This window comes from Narcine bancroftii, chromosome 4 (assembly GCF_036971445.1).
Source record: "Narcine bancroftii isolate sNarBan1 chromosome 4, sNarBan1.hap1, whole genome shotgun sequence".
NCBI lineage: Eukaryota > Metazoa > Chordata > Chondrichthyes > Torpediniformes > Narcinidae > Narcine > Narcine bancroftii.
The window spans coordinates 169,939,349-169,959,841 of record NC_091472.1 but is presented as its reverse complement, the minus strand read 5'-3'; the positions used below and the strand labels follow the sequence as shown (position 1 = coordinate 169,959,841).

At 44.2% G+C, this 20,493-nt stretch overlaps 2 protein-coding genes across 6 annotated transcripts in view; one reads left to right on the top strand and one right to left on the bottom strand.

Moving 5' to 3' along the window:
- Window positions 1–20,493, top strand: part of hnf1a (HNF1 homeobox a) — a 379,757-nt gene that overhangs the window by 326,037 nt on the left and 33,227 nt on the right. For all 5 annotated transcript variants that reach the window (XM_069932935.1, XM_069932934.1, XM_069932931.1 and 2 more), the window contains one exon: window positions 3,905–4,023. In XM_069932935.1, coding sequence (XP_069789036.1) covers window positions 3,905–4,023 — 119 coding nt within the window. The remainder of the gene's footprint in view (window positions 1–3,904; window positions 4,024–20,493) is intronic.
- c4h12orf43 (chromosome 4 C12orf43 homolog) overlaps window positions 7,329–20,493 on the bottom strand; it is a 109,157-nt gene continuing 95,992 nt past the window's right edge. The window contains exon 6 of the mRNA XM_069932954.1: window positions 7,329–9,473. Within this exon, the coding sequence (XP_069789055.1) occupies window positions 9,458–9,473 (16 nt within the window). The 3' untranslated portion in view covers window positions 7,329–9,457. The remainder of the gene's footprint in view (window positions 9,474–20,493) is intronic.

Below are 20,493 nucleotides of genomic sequence, written 5' to 3'. Positions count from 1 at the left end.
TGAGGAACCATAAATTTGACCCATTTGTCAAAAGGGTCCACCTCCTTCATGCCACCTCCAGTCTGTGATCCAACCTAAGTGGCATATCCAGATGGACAAGAGGACATCATTTCCAATAGGGACCCTGAGACTTCTGCTAATCACCCCACACCCTCCTCACCATTGAACGCACGCTATGCACCCGATCTCTCATATCCTGGCTCTGCCCCAAGGGAGGGTACACCAGGCATGGCGCCTACTCATCAGCACAATACTGATGGATACAAACAGGTGCCTGAGACCGTCCAGGACTCCACTGCTGCACTGAAGCCGCAACTGGTTCTACCACAGTCCCAGCAAATGGCCAGACCACCTGATAGGCTGAACTTATGACTTTTAAATTGTAACCGTTGTAAGTTCCACTTCACCCCCCAGGACTCTTTTTAAAAACAAGGGGTAATTGTAGTAAACTACTGTAATAGTCAAGCATGCCCATTGGCCGGTTGTATCTGTGGCCGTTTCATAGCCCCCTGAAACTCAGTGCAGGGCAGCTGACATGCTATGTTCTTAAGTGAATTAAAGCCTATTGGTTTCTCCACAATAGTCTCCTGGGTGATTGATGGTATATCACTGCGACCCTTGGGTCTGGGCCCAAGATGGCGGTGCCAGTGTTCAGCAGTAGCCTTGAGGGGTTGCAGACTCCGGAGGAGCAGTGGACTGGTGCAGGGCATCAGTAACAGGGAGAACATCCCCACCATCAAGAGGGAGAAGAAGAGGAGATGATCCCAAGGATGGTGACCACAGTGGCGAACCAGCGAGGGGCTTTGCAGCATTTATTGACACATTTATCAATATTGTCCAACTTCCATGTGCTCCAGGTCACTAATTCTTATTTTTATCTGAAATCATCATGGCCTATCTCGTAAGTTGTACCTGACGTCACGGTGATGTAAATGGGTCCCTTAAACCTGTTTCTAGTCCCAAAGTTCTGTACATTGCTTGGTTTATTTTCTGTACTGACTGAGTTTTTTTTCTGTGTTTGCCAAATGTGTTGATAAATTATGGAAAAAAATATTTTCTACATTAACCTGGTGATCTCTGCAGGGCTCCCTGTAGATTTCTAAAGTGGCTTTGAAGCTCTTAATACAGAATGCCAGGGGAGGCTTGACATTTTAAATACACTTTAGAGATTAATAATACTACATGGAATAACAATTATTTTCCTGTAATTCTCGATTGCATTTGAAATACAGTCTGTTTGCCAGGATGGACCATTAACTGCTTGCTATTACCTAGGGACTAGCGACTGAGTGATGTGAAGCCTGGAGGTCACTGGTCTCCTTAACAATCTCTCTACCTTAAGCACACACTCAGCAACATATGTATAAAGAGAATAGAAAAGCTGCACTGACAGGGGAGTGCAGCCGCGCTAATTTTCCTAATGCTACAGTTAAGGTAATCTTGTTATGCAGTCAGTGCAAGTTCAGACACTGTGCCCCACCATTCCTGAACACCCTCTCTGTGGTCTTGCTCCATCTCTCCACCTCCTGCTTCTTCCATTTGGCTCCTGTTACCTCGCTCTTCTCCTTCTTCCTCTGTGTTGAGGCTGAATCCCTCCTTCCCTTTAGATGGCGATAAGGAGAAAATGGGCCTGGATGCCTGTTGTATTTCCTACTCTAGGTGGAAGGAAAGCAGACTCAGGAAAATGGTGAGAGAGCAACACAGTGGCCTGTATGAAGTGAGCGAACCCTGTCATCACAACTTTTCATCATGGCTTTGCTTATCATTACGGCACTTTTATCCCAAATCTGATATTTCGATTGAAAGAAAATCCGAAGTTTAAAGTTGAAATTTATTGTCAGAGTGCATGCATTACATCACATATAACCCAGAGATTCTTCTTTCTGTGGACCAGACAGAATTTCTAGTTATCAGTAATTGCAAACTGTACTCCAGAAAAAGATACATATGCAAAAGAAAGAAATATAAACAAAGAAAGAAATCTAAATAGATTGATTGTGCAATATAGAAAAAAAAATTGTTAATAAATAATGTGCATAGTAAGAGCCCTTAAATGAGTCCCCGATTGAGTTTATTGTTGAGGAGTCTGATGGTGGAGGGTAGCAGCTGTTCCTGAACCTGGTGGTGTGAGCCTTGTGGCACCTCTACCTCTTTCCTGATGGCAGCAGCAAGAACAGAGAGTGTTGGGTAGTGTGGATCCTTGATGATTGCTGCTTCTCTCTGACAGCAGCGCCCCCTGTAGACGTTCTCAGTAATGGGGAGAGTTTTGCCTGTACTGATGTACTGGGCTATGTCCACTGTTTATTGCAGGGCTTTATGCTCGTGGTATTAGTCCCCATACCAGTTAGCACACTTTCCACTGTACATCTGTAGAAGTTTCCCAAGGTTTCCAATGACATACTGAACCTCTGCAAACCCCTGAGGAAATAGAGGCTCTGACTTACTTTCTTTACAATGACCTTAGTAGATTGGGTCCAGCAAAGGTCCTGTGAGATAGTGACTCCCAGGCATTTAAATTTGCTCGCCTTCTCCACCCCTGATCCCCTAATGATCACTGGATTGTACACCTCTGGTTTTCCTTTCATAAAATCGACAATCAGCTCATTGCTCTTGGTGACATTGAGTGAGAGGTGGTTGCTAGCCAAACCAAAAAAAAACTGCAGATCATAGAAATCTGTATAAAGGCAGGAAATGTTGGAAACACTCATTGAGTCAGGGAGGATCAGGAGAGCATGAGGCAGAGTTAATGTTTCAGCCTGAAGACCCTTTGTCTTTCCATTTCTGAAGAAAGGTTTTTGGCGTGAGATATTAATTTTGTCTCTCAGATACTTCTTGACCTGTTGAGTGTTTCCAGCATTTTCTCTTTCTATTTCAGATTTCCAATATCTGCAGATTTTTTTTAATTTTAAGACTATATCCTTTCATCAGTTCTGACACAAAGTGAAAAACCTGGGGATTTTTTGATAATGTTGTATTCAACAGTGAATTCCAAGAGCTATCGAGTGCTGAGTTGGAAAATGAGGAGCTGATCCATCAGTATACACTGAATCTCACTGTACAAGGGGCAACAGCAAAAAAGGTCAGAGTGTGAGTGGCCTTTCAAATTAGAGCGTGAGTGGCCTCTCAAACTAGAGTGTGAGTGGCCTCTCAAACTAGAGTGTGAGAGGCCTCTCAAACTAGAGTGTGAGTGGCCTCTCAAACTAGAGTGTGAGTGGCCTCTCAAACTAGAGTGTGAGTGGCCTCTCAAACTAGAGTGTGAGTGGCCTCTCAAACTAGAGTGTGAGTGGCCTCTCAAACTAGAGTGTGAGTGGCCTCTCAAACTAGAGTGTGAGTGGCCTCTCAAACTAGAGTGTGAGTGGCCTCTCAAACTAGAGTGTGAGTGGCCTCTCAAACTAGAGTGTGATTGGCCTCTCAAACTAGAGTGTGAGTGGCCTCTCAAACTAGAGTGTGAGTGGCCTCTCAAACTAGAGTGTGAGTGGCCTCTCAAACTAGAGTGTGAGTGGCCTCTCAAATTAGAGTGTGAGTGGCCTCTCAAATTAGAGTGTGAGTGGCCTCTCAAACTAGAGTGTGAGTGGCCTCTCAAATTAGAGTGAACATTAGTGTTGAAAGGTCATATGAAGGCACAAAGACAAAAGTGATAGTTTCCCACTATACTTATTTCCCAGGAAAGTGTGCCTTATTTAACATAAAGGGTGTTCAAATAAAATAAAGGAGAGCAAACACTGTGATAACCTCCCTACTCCTGAAGCAATATCCCAAGATGCCAAGAGAACCCTGGAGAATTGCAACACCTGTGGAAGACTGGTAGATTTAACAGATAAGGACAAAGCCACCTCTGAAGCAGTGCTGATGAGAATAGATACTTGGTGTGAGAATTACTAAAGGACTCTTTTCTTTAACACAGCTGTTTACAGCCACAAGCCAGAACTGTCTCAGTACCACACCAGCCTTTTCCCACAGACGATGGTCTTCACTGATGCCAGCAACCTCAGCAGCCTGACCAGTCTTCCCATGGCAAAGCAGGTAACCAGTAGATCAACATTCCTATCTTGCCATTTGCTTTTCTAGGAATTTTTTTGTAAAACAAGGGCAAAATGTGCCAAAAACACTTATGAAAAGAGAAACAGAGTGAATGTTTCAGCCACAAACTCTTCATCCAAAGGTTTGGAAATGGTCAACAGGTTAGGAAGCATCTGTGAATTAATGTTAGGTATTACCAGCAATGTTTCAGCTTCAAGCCTTCCAAACCCAGTATCAGCCACATTTTTGCCCCTCCTACTGTCATTCACTGTGGGTCAGGGACAGCATCGATCTATGCCAGGATTGTCGCAGCTGTAAAGGTGATTGCCCTCCCCAAAAGAAAATTGACTGTAGTGATTTAAAAATTGCCCAGCAAATATCAGGGGCAGGAATATTCTGTATGCTTCCTCTCCATTCCCATGTATTATTTACAGCACGCTCTGCGTCTCTGTTAACCAAATGACAAAGGGTACTTCAACTCATCCGCAGAACGTCCCTGGCAAATCTGCTCTGCAATCTGCAAGCTCATCCAGAACAAATAAAGCGACACAAATACATTTTATAGAATTGTGTGCAAGTTTCCTAGGGGAAAGCATTGTTCCCTGCCACCAAACAGAAAGGGTACTGTTCAGGCATTGATGAATGAACTCTAGTCCAAAATGTTTTATGAGAGCTAGATTCAGTGAGTAGACACTCTTGGCCAACCTAATCAAATACAGTAAAATTCTTGTTACCCAGAATTCAAGCATCTGGCAGCCTCAAGCAACCGGCAAATTCACTTATTTGGCATCTACCAATCCCCATAGGTGCCTGGACTCTGCTGGTTAATGGCTGCACACACTTAGTGACAGGACTGGAAAAACACTCTGATGCTGTGCACAAAAGCACTGGAGAAACTCAGCAGGTCACACAGCGTCCATTGGAAGCAAAATGTAGTCGATGTTTCAGGCCTGAGCTTTTCATCAGGAATGGACAAGAAGTGCTGAGTTTCTCCAGCACTTTTGTGTTCTGCACGAGACCCAAGCATCTGCATATTTTCTTGCTTACTTCAAAGATAATCCTGGTTAGTTGAATTCTCACCAAGAAAATATCCAGCTTTGCCACTTAGTTCCGGAAGGTGGCCAAAGCATTTATTTCATGAGGCACACTTTCCTGGGAAATAAGTATAGTGGGAAACTATCACTTTTGTCTTTGTGCTTTCATATGACCTTTCAACACTAATGTTCACAGTAGCCCCAGGGGACTTCAGGACAACTCTCTGTTGTTTCCAAAAATGTACAGACATGCAAATTGGAGATGCCATTATTTATTCACTGTAATAACTATATCGTGAAATAAGCTTAGTAGTGGCTTCATTGAGCTTCAGTATGTCCCTCAGCATATAATCCTGTGACTTGGAATACTCCAAATGACTGCATTCAGTTGATGACTGTTCCTTGCACAAGAAGACCAACAAGATTTGGGCAGACCAAACTTCATCTTTCACAGAATTGATGATTTTCCAGCAGCAGTGGGTGTTTGCCTTCAGTAAGCATCCCCGGGTTTAGAGCATGGAGCACAGAGTATTGAGTTATACCAGCTGCTCAGGAGAACCTTCATCAAAGGCCCTTTTGAAACCTTGTTGGGAAATACGAAATCTACAAGGAGGTGGATGCCTGCCCTTTCTACAACCATTGTTAGGGCAGTGTGCAGTGGGATTAAGGTCTGAATGTCCTTGTAGGAGCTGACAGGAAGGCTCTTCTCTCCACAAGCCAAGAAAGGGGTTTGTGCTTGTGGAAGCTCTGGAAAGGAGGCATTCCAAAAGGCTTTGACCATCTGCTTGGAGAATGATCCAGTGGGATCCACTGTATCCAATTTCCATAGAGTCTCAAGGACATTCTGTTCAGAGCTGCCCAATTGGCTTATGCTCAGTGATGTTTTTCTGCAGAAATCTTTTGTTGATGTGATTACACTGGCCTCCCATGGCCAGTTTAGAATCCTTGTAGACATTTTTCAATCTTACTCTCCATACACTCTCATAAACTCCCCCCAGATTCTACCCTGGGAGTGATTTACAGTGGCTAGTTAACCTACCAAACTATATGTCACTGGAATGTAGAAGGAAATTAGAGCACCTAGAAGAAATGCACTGGAACACAGGGAGAACTTGCAACACAGTTATTCCTTCTCAGTCAGTGGAACAATACAGTTACTGAACACAACTGGGCAAAGGCCGTGCTCAATGATGTTGGGATGGGAGTGGAGTTACAGGGAGAATCATGATAAACCCACAGGAGAAGAAGAGTTCCATACCACATTTTTCTCCTGCAGTTTATGCCAGGATTATCTAAAATATTGCACATTCCTGATGAGGAGCTCAGGTGCGAAATGTCGACTGCCATTTACTACCTTTGGATGCTGCATGACCTGCTGAGTTTCTCCAGCGCTTTTGCGTACTGCACCAGTGGTGCAGTGCTAATTATTTAGGTGCAGGAGCCCACAAAAAATGACAACAAGGAAGTACTGGAGCTGCCCCCTGAGGTGCCAGAGTGGCACTCCTGTGAGCTCCTGCAGCACTGCACCCCTGTACTGCACTAAACCCTAGCATCTGCAGATTTTCTTGTTGCATTCCTCTCCTGCATCTCTTCACAATTCCTTCGCTGCTGCACTTTGTTCTACTGGGTGGTGGCACATCCTGGCCCTCTGAGTCCTGGTGCAGCCACCTATGGGTAGGCTACTATCTATCAGGGAATGCTCCTGGTGCTGTGGGGTTGGGAGAATCAATATAAACCAACCTTTTTCTTACCAGCTATCACTCTCTAATGGATGGTAGTGAGGATCAACAAGGGTCTGGGCTAATTATTCCTTCTCAGTCAGTGGAACATTAATACTATTGTCCATGTGTAAATCATCACTAACTGAATGTAAATCCTACAAACCCCTACTATTCGTGGTGCAGAACTCAGATGGTTCCAATGTGGCTAATTACAGAACCCTCAGGACGGGTCTGGATAAATGCAGAATCCATAGAAGTTAGGAAACTTGTGCAACAGGAAAAATCATGGTCACACAACATCTCCACACTTGTCAGGAAGGCCCAACAACAACTGCACTTCCTGAGAAGACTGAAGTGGGCAAGGCTACCGGCCGCCATCTTGTCAGCCTTCTGCAGGAGCTCTATTGAGAACACTAGGCCGGCTGCATCACAGTGTGGTAAGGTTGCTACCAAGAAATGGATTGAAAGTCAGTTGGCAGAGATGATCACTGGAGTCTCCCTCCTTCCCCCCCCCCCCCCCCCACACCCCACCCCCAATCAATGTTATCTACCAGGATCATTGTCTGAAGAAAGAGCACAAAGTAATTGAATAGCCCTCCCTTTCAGCTGCTTCCGTCAGGAAAGAGGATCAGAGCCAGCACCACCAGGCTGAATGACGAAAGGAACTGCTCACACTCACCATCCGAGACTCTATTTATGAAACAATTTATTTGTATATATGAATACTTGTCCTGCATATTGTTGGTATGTAAGTTATGTCTGGTCATGTGTCTGAATGTTTTACACCGAAGACTGGAGAACGCTGTTTTTGTCGGGTTGTACACGTATTTGACTTGACTTGAAATAACATTGGTGCAAAATTGTTCCTTGAAAAGCTATGGAGAGAAATTGGATTGGGCCTGGTTTGGTGCACAATAAAATGGCTTACAGCAGTCTGGTTCCTTCTTGAAAATAAAATTGTTTTTCAGGGCAGGGGCAGGGGCAGGAGCTTAAATCTGGAGTTAAGTTTTCCTCGACAGAAGCTGCAGGGAATGTTGTGAATGCTGTTTTTCTTCATTCGATGCAGAGAAGGTTGTCAGACTTAGAGGACCTCTCCTCAGCCACAGGTCTGCTGCCATTATGATAAGACAAAATGCCTGGGAGGAGGCACAGTGTACACTGTAATAGCTACCTCATGCCCTGGCAGAGTCTCATGCCCCGGGCTGACAATACCGTGGCCAGCAAGCAAGGATTAAAGCAAGATGCATAAATGAGCACAAAATAAAACTATTGCTGTCAATCACACAGAGAGTGGTGGGTGCCCTGAATGCAGTGCTGTAGAGAGTGGTGGAGACTTATATAATAGAGATATTTAAAAGACTCTTAGATAGGCACACAGATGATTGAAGAATGGAGGGTTATGGCTATGAGAGAGGGAAGACTTGATTGATGATGAGTAGGTTTATATACTGTAGGTTGTTCTATGATCTCGGTTCTAAAACTAACACAGAGTAAAATGGCTGTGCATCGGGACTTGGGTTCAAATCCCGCACTGTCTGTAATGAGTGTACACGTTCTCCCCATGTCTGCATGAGTTTTCCCTGGGGGCTCCAGTTTCCTCCCACTGTTCGAAACATACTAGGGGGTTGTAGGTTAATTGTGTGTAAATTGGGTGGCAAGGACTCATGGGCTGAAATGGCCTGTTATGCTGTACGTCTAAAAAATATCTTGACCATTGGAATATGACAGATAACGTGATGAAAACATCCATTAAAATAGGGGCCCTTTAATTCATATCCCTCTAGGGATTTCAATAGCTTATGCACCTTGCTATTTTTATGATTGTCAAACAACAGCTATTTTCCTGATGTGGAAAGTTCACTTTCAGTCAGAACGTAGTTAAAACTATGGTGGTCATTCCATACCCAACCAATTCTCGAGCAAGTCGGTGTGGGTTCTGACAGTCCAATCTCACTAAGGTAATGATTTCGCTGGAAATGATCCCTGCTGAGATCAGTCCAGGTAAAATCAATTTTGGGCCATGCAAAGTTAAATAAACAAGCTCTGCTTCATCCATTTTCTCTGCAACAGGTACTTTCATCTTTAGTAATCTTACTCAGAACCAACAATGTGAATGAGTTATCACCAGAAATCATTTATTTTGTGCTCTCTCCCACATATTTAAAACCCCTATGGATCAAGTTATTTTATATTAACATAATCATTTCCATGGACACATCACATTCCACCTTATGAGCATTTTGCCAATGAACCTGGGTCTGCTGGCCTTTATGTTACTCAGTGGGACCTAGTTAGGTGAAGCACAAGTAAGTGGAAATCCTCTATAGGGATAGCTGAGCATTAATTTCCTTTTGTACAGTACGTGAGATTTGAACCGAGAATGTCTCCTTGGGATTGTAACGCTGCATGTCTGACTGCATCTGCCAAAATAGCAGTAGTTACCTATTTTGTTGTCAATTTTTGAAAATGCAGTGTACTTAAGAACATAAGTACATTGTTAGTGTAGCAGTTAGCTCAACGCTGTTTCAGCCCCAGTGATTAGATTAAAACCCGACTTTGTCTGTAAGGAATTTATACGTTCTCTCCACGTCTTTGTAGGTTTCCTCTGGGTGCTTAGTTTCCTCCCACTTCCAAAACGTACCGGGGTGTAGGCGTCACGAGCTCGTGGGCCGAAAGGGCCTGTTACCGTGTTGTATGTCTAAAAAAATAGGTTTGGAGAAAAGACATTATCAATTCCCCATATAACAAATGGAAAAGAAAAGAAATTTCAAATTATTTAAACTTTTAGAACATGAAATTCACCAAGTCCCTCAGAGAAAATAAAAGCTGCCTGTTGCAAAGCTATATTGGTAGTCAGGTGATACAGTGATGAAAGTGGCCAACTTTTCTCCCTCAGGCACATTATGCTGACTATGTCAAATCTCAAATTACGCATATACTCAATCCTCAAATGTTATTATATGAAAGAAATGTATCTAATTTGAAAATAAGTTAATCAATATTAACTACTTCCATCTGTTCCCTCTGGTGTCTGTCCATTGATTGACTACTCTGCCTGTGCAATATTGTTTCTGTTGATAGATTACTTCTTTCTATAGATTGATCTCCCTCATTCCCACTCCAGGGATGAATCCAATTGCTTGCTGATCCTGTCTGTACATTTATTTCACAATGTTTACTATTTCTCTCCAAATATAGTAGCTGGCATCCCTTTATTATTCCTGACAGTTTTAATCTCAATTTGCATGCGCTTGTTATTTGAAGTCCTCCGTCGTGATTACTGACTTGTCCATGTAATTAAGGGCATATTATGATTTTTATTTCCTCAAGCCCTTTGCAATGTCAGTTGTTGTGGGAAAGGTTTCAATTAATTTGGTGGTTGAGTACCTTTAATGGAAGAAAAATGATGTGTAAAGTTTTGGGACATACAGAAAGAATGAGTGTAAGAAATACTACAATATTATATCACTTTAAACAAAGAGGGTGTGAGATTAAGGACGCAGGCCCAAAACGTTAGTTACCCTTTATTCCCTATGGATGCTGCATAACCTGCTGGGTTTCTCCAGCACGTTTGTGTACTGCATGAGAAAGTGTACGACCACTTTACAGCACACATGTTTAAATGTATTGCAACATCGGTGAGCTGGAGGTGTAACGTACTACATGAAAATATGAAGACCTGGCAATCATGACAAGTACCTCAAGGAGGGGAGGATGGAGTGTAACGTATTCTCAGACTCAGGAAAGATAGAGAAGGAAAGAAAAGCAGCAGTATCGGTTGTGGCAGAAAATGACTTGAAGAGAAAGATTTCACAGTGGAGGAAGACATGGAGGTGAGGGAATTGGGGGAAGTAAATAGCATGTCCTGAAGAGAATCATGTGACAGAAGAGGAAGTGCTGGAGGCCTTATAAGGAATTAAGGAGGATAAATCCCTGTATTCTAGGAGGTCGTGGGGAGATTGCAGGAGCTCTGGCAGAGATACTTGCATCATAGATGAGCATAGGTGAGGTTCCGGAAGACTAGAGGGTCTTTATTTTGAATAAACTGTCATGATAATCCAGGGAACCACCGGCCAGTGATCTTAATACCAGTTGTGGAGGCAAATGGGACTACCTTGGTCAGCATGGACAAGGTGGACCAAAGGGCCTGCTGCAATGCGGTAGAACTCTATGGCATCATGTCCCTGCCTTTCAAGGACTGATCTGTACTTACCATTGATGAATAAATACTCAAGCTGCCAACACACTACTGGATGGGTTCTGTAGGTCACCAACTAGCAGGAATGATATTGAGCAGCTGGTAGGAACAACAATAAGGTAAATGGTGTAAAGGAGAGAATCTTTTCAGGAAAACTTTCAAAGTCAATAGGTTTATTACCTAGTGGAGGAAAGATAAAGACAGAACATGTGATTATCCGAGCAGTAAACAGAAAAGAGAATCTAACATTCGTCCAGAGTCAATTAATGAATAAATAGGGACACCAGGGTTGGGGCATATTACAGATCTATTCACAAAACTAGAGTTTATTGCAGAGGTTCAAAATGAATATTGTACATCTGTCTTTTCCAAGGCGGATAATACCAGAAATGTAAATGGGGAGAAAATTGAAATACCCAGATGCAAAGGGACCTGACACTCCTTGTGCAGGATAAACTCACATGGTGAGATGGTGGTGAAGAAGGCAAAAGCGATCCTGGCATTAATTTCAAGAGGAAAAGAAGATAAGATCAGGGATATGAATTTGAGGCTTTATCAGGCACGGATGAGACTTCATTTGGAGTATTATAAGAAATTTGGTGTTCCTTATTTAAGAAAAGAAGTGTTGACGTTGGAGAGGGTTCAAAGGAGGTTTGCAAGGATGATGCTGGGGTGAAAGGGTTATCATATGAGGACCATTTGACAGTGCTTGGCCTGTATGTGATGGAATTTAGGAGAATGAGGGGGGATCTCACTGAAAACATTTCAAATGTTGAAAGACGCAGACAGAGTAGATGTAAAAAGGTGGTTTCCCATGGTGGGAGAGTCTAGGACAAAGGGGCACAACTTCGGGATTGAAGGGTGTCTGCTTACAATAGAGATGTATAGCAATGTCTTCAGCTAGAGGGTGGTGAATCTGGAATTTTTTGTCACAGCTGGTTGTGGAGGCAAAGTTATTGGGTATACAGGTAGTTCCTGACTTATAACCATAATGGGGACCGAAGAATCAGTCGTATCTTGGGAATAGACGTGAGTCAACATTGTGCCCATGCACATGGAGTTCCAAAGTCTTAAAGCAATCTTTTAAATTAAATTTTCTTTTCATTGTACATTTGACAATAACAACTTAAAGCTTCCTGAATTTGTTGATCAACCTTGGTGAATCTTTCCACATTCTGGTCCATGCTAAACTTGTTAGTCACCGTTCTGGGATCCTGGGGCTGGGCGTGGCCATCTTGATTCCTGTGTGCATATGTGAGTCTTTGGTTGGCGCATGCACAAACCCTTGGTAGGTTTGCGTATTGTAGATCAGTTGGCACATGCGTGAGAATTATGCACCCTGACAATATTGAAATCACATCCTTAACTCTTGTTCATGCACCAACTGAAAACCAATACGCGAACTCACCACACATGCACGGTAGGTTCGCATATTGGAGTTTATTTGACACATGCGTTAGAGTTAAGTGCACCGATGATGTAGAATTTGCGCGCTTAACTCTTGTGCACGCGTCAATTGAGCTCCAATATGCAAACCCACCGTGCATGCACCTACCGAAGACTTGCGCGTTCGCACAGGAATCAAGATGCCCACGCCCAGCCCCAGGATCCCAGAACACAGACTAACAAAGTAATTACACACATTTTGACTCTTGCATAACCTGTATCCCTGTTATAGTTTGTCAAATACAACATAAACCACGTAAATTTTATATTTTTCATTTTTTTTAAATTCGGACTTGAGTGCAGATAGTTGTAAGTCACATAGGTCATAAGTCGGGGACTATCTGTATTTAAGACAGATGATTGATAGCCAGGGCACCAAATCACAGGTTATGGGGAGATGGCCGGGCAGTGGGGCTGAGTGGGGAAATGGATCTTTGGCTTGGCTTCGCGGACGAAGATTTATGGAGGGGGTAAAAAGTCCACGTCAGCTGCAGGCTCGTTTGTGGCTGACAAGTCCGATGCGGGACAGGCAGACACGATTGCAGCGGTTGCAAGGGAAAATAGGTTGGTTGGGGTTGGGTGTTGGGTTTTTCCTCCTTTGCCTTTTGTCAGTGAGGCGGGCTCTGCGGTCTTCTTCAAAGGAGGTTGCTGCCCGCCAAACTGTGAGGCGCCAAGTTGCACGGTTTGAGGCGTTATCAGCCCACTGGCGGTGGTCAATGTGGCAGGCACCAAGAGATTTCTTTAGGCAGTCCTTGTACCTTTTCTTTGGTGCACCTCTGTCACGGTGGCCAGTGGAGAGCTCGCCATATAATACGATCTTGGGAAGGCGATGGTCCTCCATTCTGGAGACGTGACCCATCCAGCGCAGCTGGATCTTCAGCAGCGTGGACTCGATGCTGTCGACGTCTGCCATCTCGAGTACTTCGACGTTAGGGGTGTAAGCGCTCCAATGGATGTTGAGGATGGAGCGGAGACAACGCTGGTGGAAGCGTTCTAGGAGCCGTAGGTGGTGCCGGTAGAGGACCCATGATTCGGAGCCGAACAGGAGTGTGGGTATGACAACGGCTCTGTATACGCTTATCTTTGTGAGGTTTTTCAGTTGGTTGTTTTTCCAGACTCTTTTGTGTAGTCTTCCAAAGGCGCTATTTGCCTTGGCGAGTCTGTTGTCTATCTCATTGTCGATCCTTGCATCTGATGAAATGGTGCAGCCGAGATAGGTAAACTGGTTGACCGTTTTGAGTTTTGTGTGCCCGATGGAGATGTGGGGGGGCTGGTAGTCATGGTGGGGAGCTGGCTGATGGAGGACCTCAGTTTTCTTCAGGCTGACTTCCAGGCCAAACATTTTGGCAGTTTCCGCAAAGCAGGACGTCAAGCGCTGAAGAGCTGGCTCTGAATGGGCAACTAAAGCGGCATCATCTGCAAAGAGTAGTTCACGGACAAGTTTCTCTTGTGTCTTGGTGTTAGCTTGCAGGCGCCTCAGATTGAAGAGACTGCCATCCGTGCGGTACCGGATGTAAACAGCGTCTTCATTGTTGGGGTCTTTCATGGCTTGGTTCAGCATCATGCTGAAGAAGATTGAAAAGAGGGTTGGTGCGAGAACACAGCCTTGCTTCACGCCATTGTTAATGGAGAAGGGTTCAGAGAGCTCATTGCTGTATCTGACCCGACCTTGTTGATTTTCGTGCAGTTGGATAATCATGTTGAGGAACTTTGGGGGACATCCGATGCGCTCTAGTATTTGCCAAAGCCCTTCCCTGCTCACGGTGTCGAAGGCTTTGGTGAGGTCAACAAAGGTGATGTAGAGTCCTTTGTTTTGTTCTCTGCACTTTTCTTGGAGCTGTCTGAGGGCAAAGACCATGTCAGTGGTTCCTCTGTTTGCGCGAAAGCCGCACTGTGATTCTGGGAGAATATTCTCGGCGACACTAGGTATTATTCTATTTAGTAGAATCCTAGCGAAGATTTTGCCTGCAATGGAGAGCAACGTGATTCCCCTGTAGTTTGAGCAGTCTGATTTCTCGCCTTTGTTTTTGTACAGGGTGATGATGGTGGCATCACGAAGATCCTGAGGCAGTTTACCTTGGTCCCAACAAAGCTTGAAAAACTCATGCAGTTTGGCATGCAGAGTTTTGCCGCCAGCCTTCCAGACTTCTGGGGGGATTCCATCCATACCTGCTGCTTTGCCACTTTTCAGTTGTTCGATTGCCTTATATGTCTCATCCAGGGTGGGAACCTCATCCAGCTCTAGCCTTAGGGGCTGTTGAGGGAGCTGGAGCAGGGCGGAATCTTGGACTGAGCGGTTGGCACTGAAAAGAGATTGGAAGTGTTCTGACCATCGGTTGAGGATGGAGATCTTGTCGCTGAGGAGGACTTTGCCGTCTGAGCTGCGCAGCGGGCTTTGGACTTGGGGTGAGGGGCCGTACACAGCCTTTAGAGCCTCGTAGAAACCCCTTAAGTCGCCAATGTCCACGCTGAGCTGTGTTCGTTTGGCGAGGCTAGTCCACCACTCATTTTGGATCTCCCGGAGTTTGCGCTGAAGATGGCTGCATGCGCGACGGAAGGCTTGTTTCTTCTCTGGACAGGACGGCTTTGTAAGGTGAGCCTGGTGGGCAGCTCGCTTCTTTGCCAGCAGCTCCTGGATTTCCTGGCTGTTTTCGTCAAACCAGTCCTTGTTTTTCCTGGAGGAGAAGCCCAGTACCTCTTCAGTGGATTGCAGTATGGTAGTCTTCAACTGATCCCAGAGGGTTTCAGGGGACGGGTCCGTGAGGCGGGTTGCAACGTCGAGCTTTGCTTTGAGGTTTGCCTGGAAGTTTCCTCTCGCTTCGTCTGACTGCAGTTTTCCAACATTGAACCTCTTTCTGGGGGCTTTATTGTTCCTGGGCTTTGGCTTGAAGTGAAGGTTGAGCTTGCAGCGAACCAGCCGGTGGTCAGTGTGGCATTCCGCGCTAGGCATGACCCTGGTGTGGAGCACATCTTGTTTGTCACTTTCTCGCACCAGGATGTAGTCCAGGAGGTGCCAGTGTTTGGATCGGGGATGCATCCAGGTGGTCTTAAGGCTGTCCCTCTGCTGAAAAAGGGTGTTTGTAATGACAAGCCGCTGTTCTGCGCAGAGCTCCAACAGGAGGCGCCCATTGTCGTTGCACTTGCCGACGCCATGCTTGCCCAGGATTCCTGGCCAGGTTTCTGAGTCTTTGCCGACACGAGCGTTGAAGTCGCCCAGGATGACAACCTTGTCGGCTGTAGGGGTACGTTGGATGAGGTTGCGCAGGTCGGTGTAGAACTTGTTCTTTTCTGCTGGTTCCGCCTGGAGGGTTGGAGCATAGACACTGATGAGGGTGATGTGACGCTTGTTTTGAAGTGGGAGTCGCATGGACATGATTCGGTCCGAGAGGCCTGTCGGAAGGTTTTCGAGTTTGGAGGCAATGAAGCTCTTGACCATGAAGCCTACACCAGATAGGCGTCGTTCATCCAAAGGCTTGCCAGACCAGTAGAGTGTGTAGCCCGCGCCGCGTTCTTGGAGGCTGCCTACATCTGCCAGGCGGACTTCACTGAGAGCGGCTATGTCGATGTCAAGTCTGAGGAGTTCATGTGCGATGAGGGCAGACCGACGTTCAGGTTGGTGGCTGTCAGCCTTGTCTAGCATGGTTCTGATGTTCCAGCATGCTAGCTTGAGTTTGTGAGCATCTTTTGATCACAACATGATTAAATGATGGGGCAGACTCGAGAGGTTATCCGCCTATTTCTGCTCCTAATAGTCTTATGGTCTAATGTCAAAATGAAAGACAGAGTAATTGAACTATTGGATAGGCAAAAATCATAAAAATGGATAAACAGCCACATTTAAGTGAGATGCCTTCCAGAGGCCTGGGGTCTGGGGCGAAAGATGAAGATGGCGGAGACACAGAAAATAAACTTCTTGTCATGTTTTGGTGGTGACATGTTGCCTGAAAGAAAAAATCATAATTGTTATTTTCTTGTTTCAAAGAAGATCATCTTGGCAACTGCAGACCAGCCAGTCTATCATATGAAGTTGACAAAACACAAACAATACAGTAACAAACTGGGATTAAACTTGTCATCACTTGGATGAGTTGAGATGAATGAAAGAAAGCCTGCATGAACTGTTAAAGTCAAATCAAATTGCCCAAAATTGATTGAGGTTTTGATGAGCAAACAAAGAAGCAATCAGGGGAATGTAGTCAATGTGTATATGAACTTCTGATAAAATCAGTGAAAATGAAACCTGTAGAAGACTATTATGGCTATCTTTATACCAAAGAGGATTAGGAACAAGAAATATCAATAGTGGATGGTTGTTTGCTAGATTATTATTGTTTGCATGCAAAGGAATTTCACGGGAATCAGTATGATGACTGCTCCTTTCCTAAAATCCCTGTTATCCAGAATTCAAACAACTGGCAAAAAAAACTGCAGAAAATAAATTGGTAAAAAATGCAGACATTTAAAATTGGCGTGCCTCGCCATTACTTCTCCATTTATGCAACATGCAGTCTCAAGGAACTGGAAAACTCACTTATCTGGCATATATCAATCCCCATAGGTGCCATATACCAGGGGTTTTACTATACATGCAAAATACTTTGTGATGGCTTTACAGGTCACCGTTTCAATACTTTCAGGTGACAAAAAGTGGATGTGCAGTAAATAATGAGGAAGAAAATAATGGTGAAACATAAAAGTTTTTAGATGTTGTGATTGTAGTAAAAACACAAAAATGCTGGAGGAACTCAGCAGGTCACACAACGGCCATAGGAAGTAAAGATATATAATCAATGTTTTGGCCTTGAGCCGTAGATAACAGACTTGAAGAGGACATAAATTGGTTGAATGGACGTTTGACAGGCAAAATTAAATACAGGGAAGAGCAAAATGATATATTACAATAGGAAGAAGGAAGAGATAATATAAAAAAGGATATAATTCAAGATTCCATTTATTGTTACACAAAAGTATTCAAAATGTTTTTTCCTTCGATTATCAAGTAAAGGCACACAATTTTGAAAAGTATGAATGGAATAAATAGATCTGGAATACTTGTGTCCAAAACTTCCAAGCTTGGGAAGCTGCAAAAAGAAAGTATATGGGATACGAGACTTTATAAATAGAGACTCAAGGAAGATTTGCAAGAAAGATTTGTTGAATTATAATCATACACTATCTGCAAATAAGATCTTTTTTAGAGGGGAAAAATTGGGACCAGCAATGAGCCTCCCTGAATATAGTGACATGGAGATTCTAATTCGAAAGGGGATTGTGTGTAAGTTTATTTCTAAGGTGTATTACATATTCCAAAGTGAGGGCCAGAAACCGGGCCTACAAAGGTCAAGGGAGAGATGGGAGTCAGACTTGGGTACAACAATTAGTGAAGAATGGTGGTAGGACCCATATCTGGACAGTGTGATGGGAGTCGTCAATGCCAGATACAGGATGGTGCAGTTTAACTTCCTGCACCAGTTGTACCTTACACCTCAGAAACAACACAGATCAAAGTCTGAGATTTCAGAAATGTGTTGTAGATGTGGTGTGGAGGCAGAAACTTTCATCCATTCTATCTGGCCGTGCTCAAAGGTGCAACCTTTTTATGAAGACCTAGGGATACTCTAAAAAAAAATTGCAAGAGTGTTTTTTCCACAGGACCCGCTGCTGTTCTTCTTGGGGGGATATTGGAGAAGTGAAGTTTAGACTGACTACATTCCAAATTTGGTTTGTGAAGGTCACTTTGGTGGTAGCCAGGAAGTGAATAGAGTTTCGTGGAAGTCTGACTCCCAGCTAAATTCCACATGATGGAATATGGAAATGCAGAGTTGAATTCCCCTGGAGAAAATTACGTATAACCTACGAAAGAAACATGACACATTCGTTTGAGTATTGCAACCTTACTTGCAGTACATTGGTTCTCAGGTTGATTGATTTCTTCCCTTTTAAAAAGGGATAAGTTTAAATTATCCCAGCACGGCCAGAGGTGTGATTACGGAAATAGGACTTGGCGCAGACGACGCACCTGCCCTTTTCTTTTCAGGTCCTTAGTTTTCTTCTGAGTTTCTTTCTTCTCTCTTTAATGTTTTCCTTGAATGGCATAGCCATTGTGATTTATTTTCATCACAGGTCTTAACAGGGGTCGTGTGCCCCACGATGAGAGGAATCGAGATAAGTTTTTGGAATGTACTCACTGCGATGGGTGGGAGAGGGTGTGTTGGAGCAAATACGGACTTTGGGTATGGATATGTACATGAATGGCTTTGTTTATTGGATTTTGTAAGTCTGTGAGAACTAAAATATTCACAAAGTTATAATCAAACACCAGTCCATCCATAATTGGAGGATTAGTTCCAATTCCAGGCAAAATATTTTGTTTAGGATGGTTTCAAAAAATTCATAGAGAGTGTAGAAAATGTATCTGAGGGAATCTTTCTCACCCCTCACCCCTTCCCCATCACCTCCTACCTCCTTTCTTTTTTTCCCTCCCACCTAAATTCACCTATCACCTGCCAGTCTGCACTCACCCCCCCCCCCCCCCCCCCACCACCTCCTGCACACCCCCACACACCTCTTATTTGGGCCTCTTCCCAGTTTTTGGTATTCCTGATTAGGGATTCTGGTGCGCCTGACCTGCTGTGTTCCTCAGCACTTTGTGTGTTGAAAAGATTTACAAGAGAAGTTTATGGCAGGTAGTAGTTTCCCCTTTTTTACTGGAATAGTTCCATTCATGAAGGCCTTTAGATGCATGAATATTCAGGAAATGTGACATATAGACAAACTAAATGAAATGAAACTGTTATTAATGGCAGTACATCAAGTACCAGTGGGCACAGGTTTAAAGTGATTGATGAAAAAGAAAGGAGGGGAGGTGGCAGAGGGTGATAAGAATGAAAGAAGGGGGTAGGGATGGAGAGAAGAGGTGAGAGAGGTAGTAGAAAGTAAGAAGTAAAGTTGCCAACAGTTCCATATTGACAGGATGCTCCACATTTGAATGGGGACTTGGTTCCTTGCGCAATGCCAAAAGGGGATACACAAGGGGGGATATCCGAGAGACCACAGCTGCCGGAATCTGGGCTCAAAAACAACCTGCTGGAGGAAAATAGAGACCACAAATGCTGGAAAAGTGGAAGAACACTCAAAATGCAGGAGGGATTTAGCGGGTCAGGAAGCATCTGTGGAAGGCAAAAGATAGTTTCAGGCTGAAACCTTTCATCAGGAATTTCACGTCAAAACACCTTGCCTTCCATGGATGTTCCCTGTCCCGCTGAGCCCCTCCAAGGTTTTCTGTGCTTCTGGTGGTGGAACTCAGTGGATCCCCTCAAATTAAGATGCCTGCTTTCCTGTATGACAAAGCCAAGTTGGGCCCCAGCCCTACTAAGATCGAATCCAGGGCTGGTCCTGAGCTTAATGCCTCTGGGTCATTATCGAACACAAGGGCCAACCAGGATTTTGCAACCAACGGAGAGCATGAAATGGGAGTAGGAAAGGGCCACTGGTACTCCTCTAATCCCAAATAAACAAATCCTTATTCCAAGACTGTGATCATAGTTTCTTCAGCCAGGAGCAACATCCATCCTGTACTCAGTCTTTGTTTTCTGTTCAGCAACCAAACATTGTTCCCCAGCTCCTTGTGCACTAACTGTCAACAAACATGTATCTGGCATTTCCAAATGTTCATCCAAAAATTCAAATCCAAATGCTGATTTATTCTGCTGGCCACATCCTCAAAGTTCTCCACTAGTTCAATTAAACGTGACCTTCCTTGCAAGTAGCTTTGTCTTGCTGGGATGCCTCTTCATTAATCAACCTTGTACTGTCAATAACCACACCAGCAGTGCAAGTATAAGACAGCTTTAATAAACTAATATGGACACTAAGAGGTCTTGTCTCTCTAAAAAGACGAACCTGGAAGGCTGGACTGTAGCTCTGGACTGCTTTATACATAAGGTCACCGGGATGACCCCTGGTGACCTAGTAGTGTAATTACATATCACCACAAACCTTGAAGCTATACATCCATTGAGTACTTCAGGGAAATTTTTGAAACCTTCCCTGCAAGTTAGAACAGCGAGCCTCT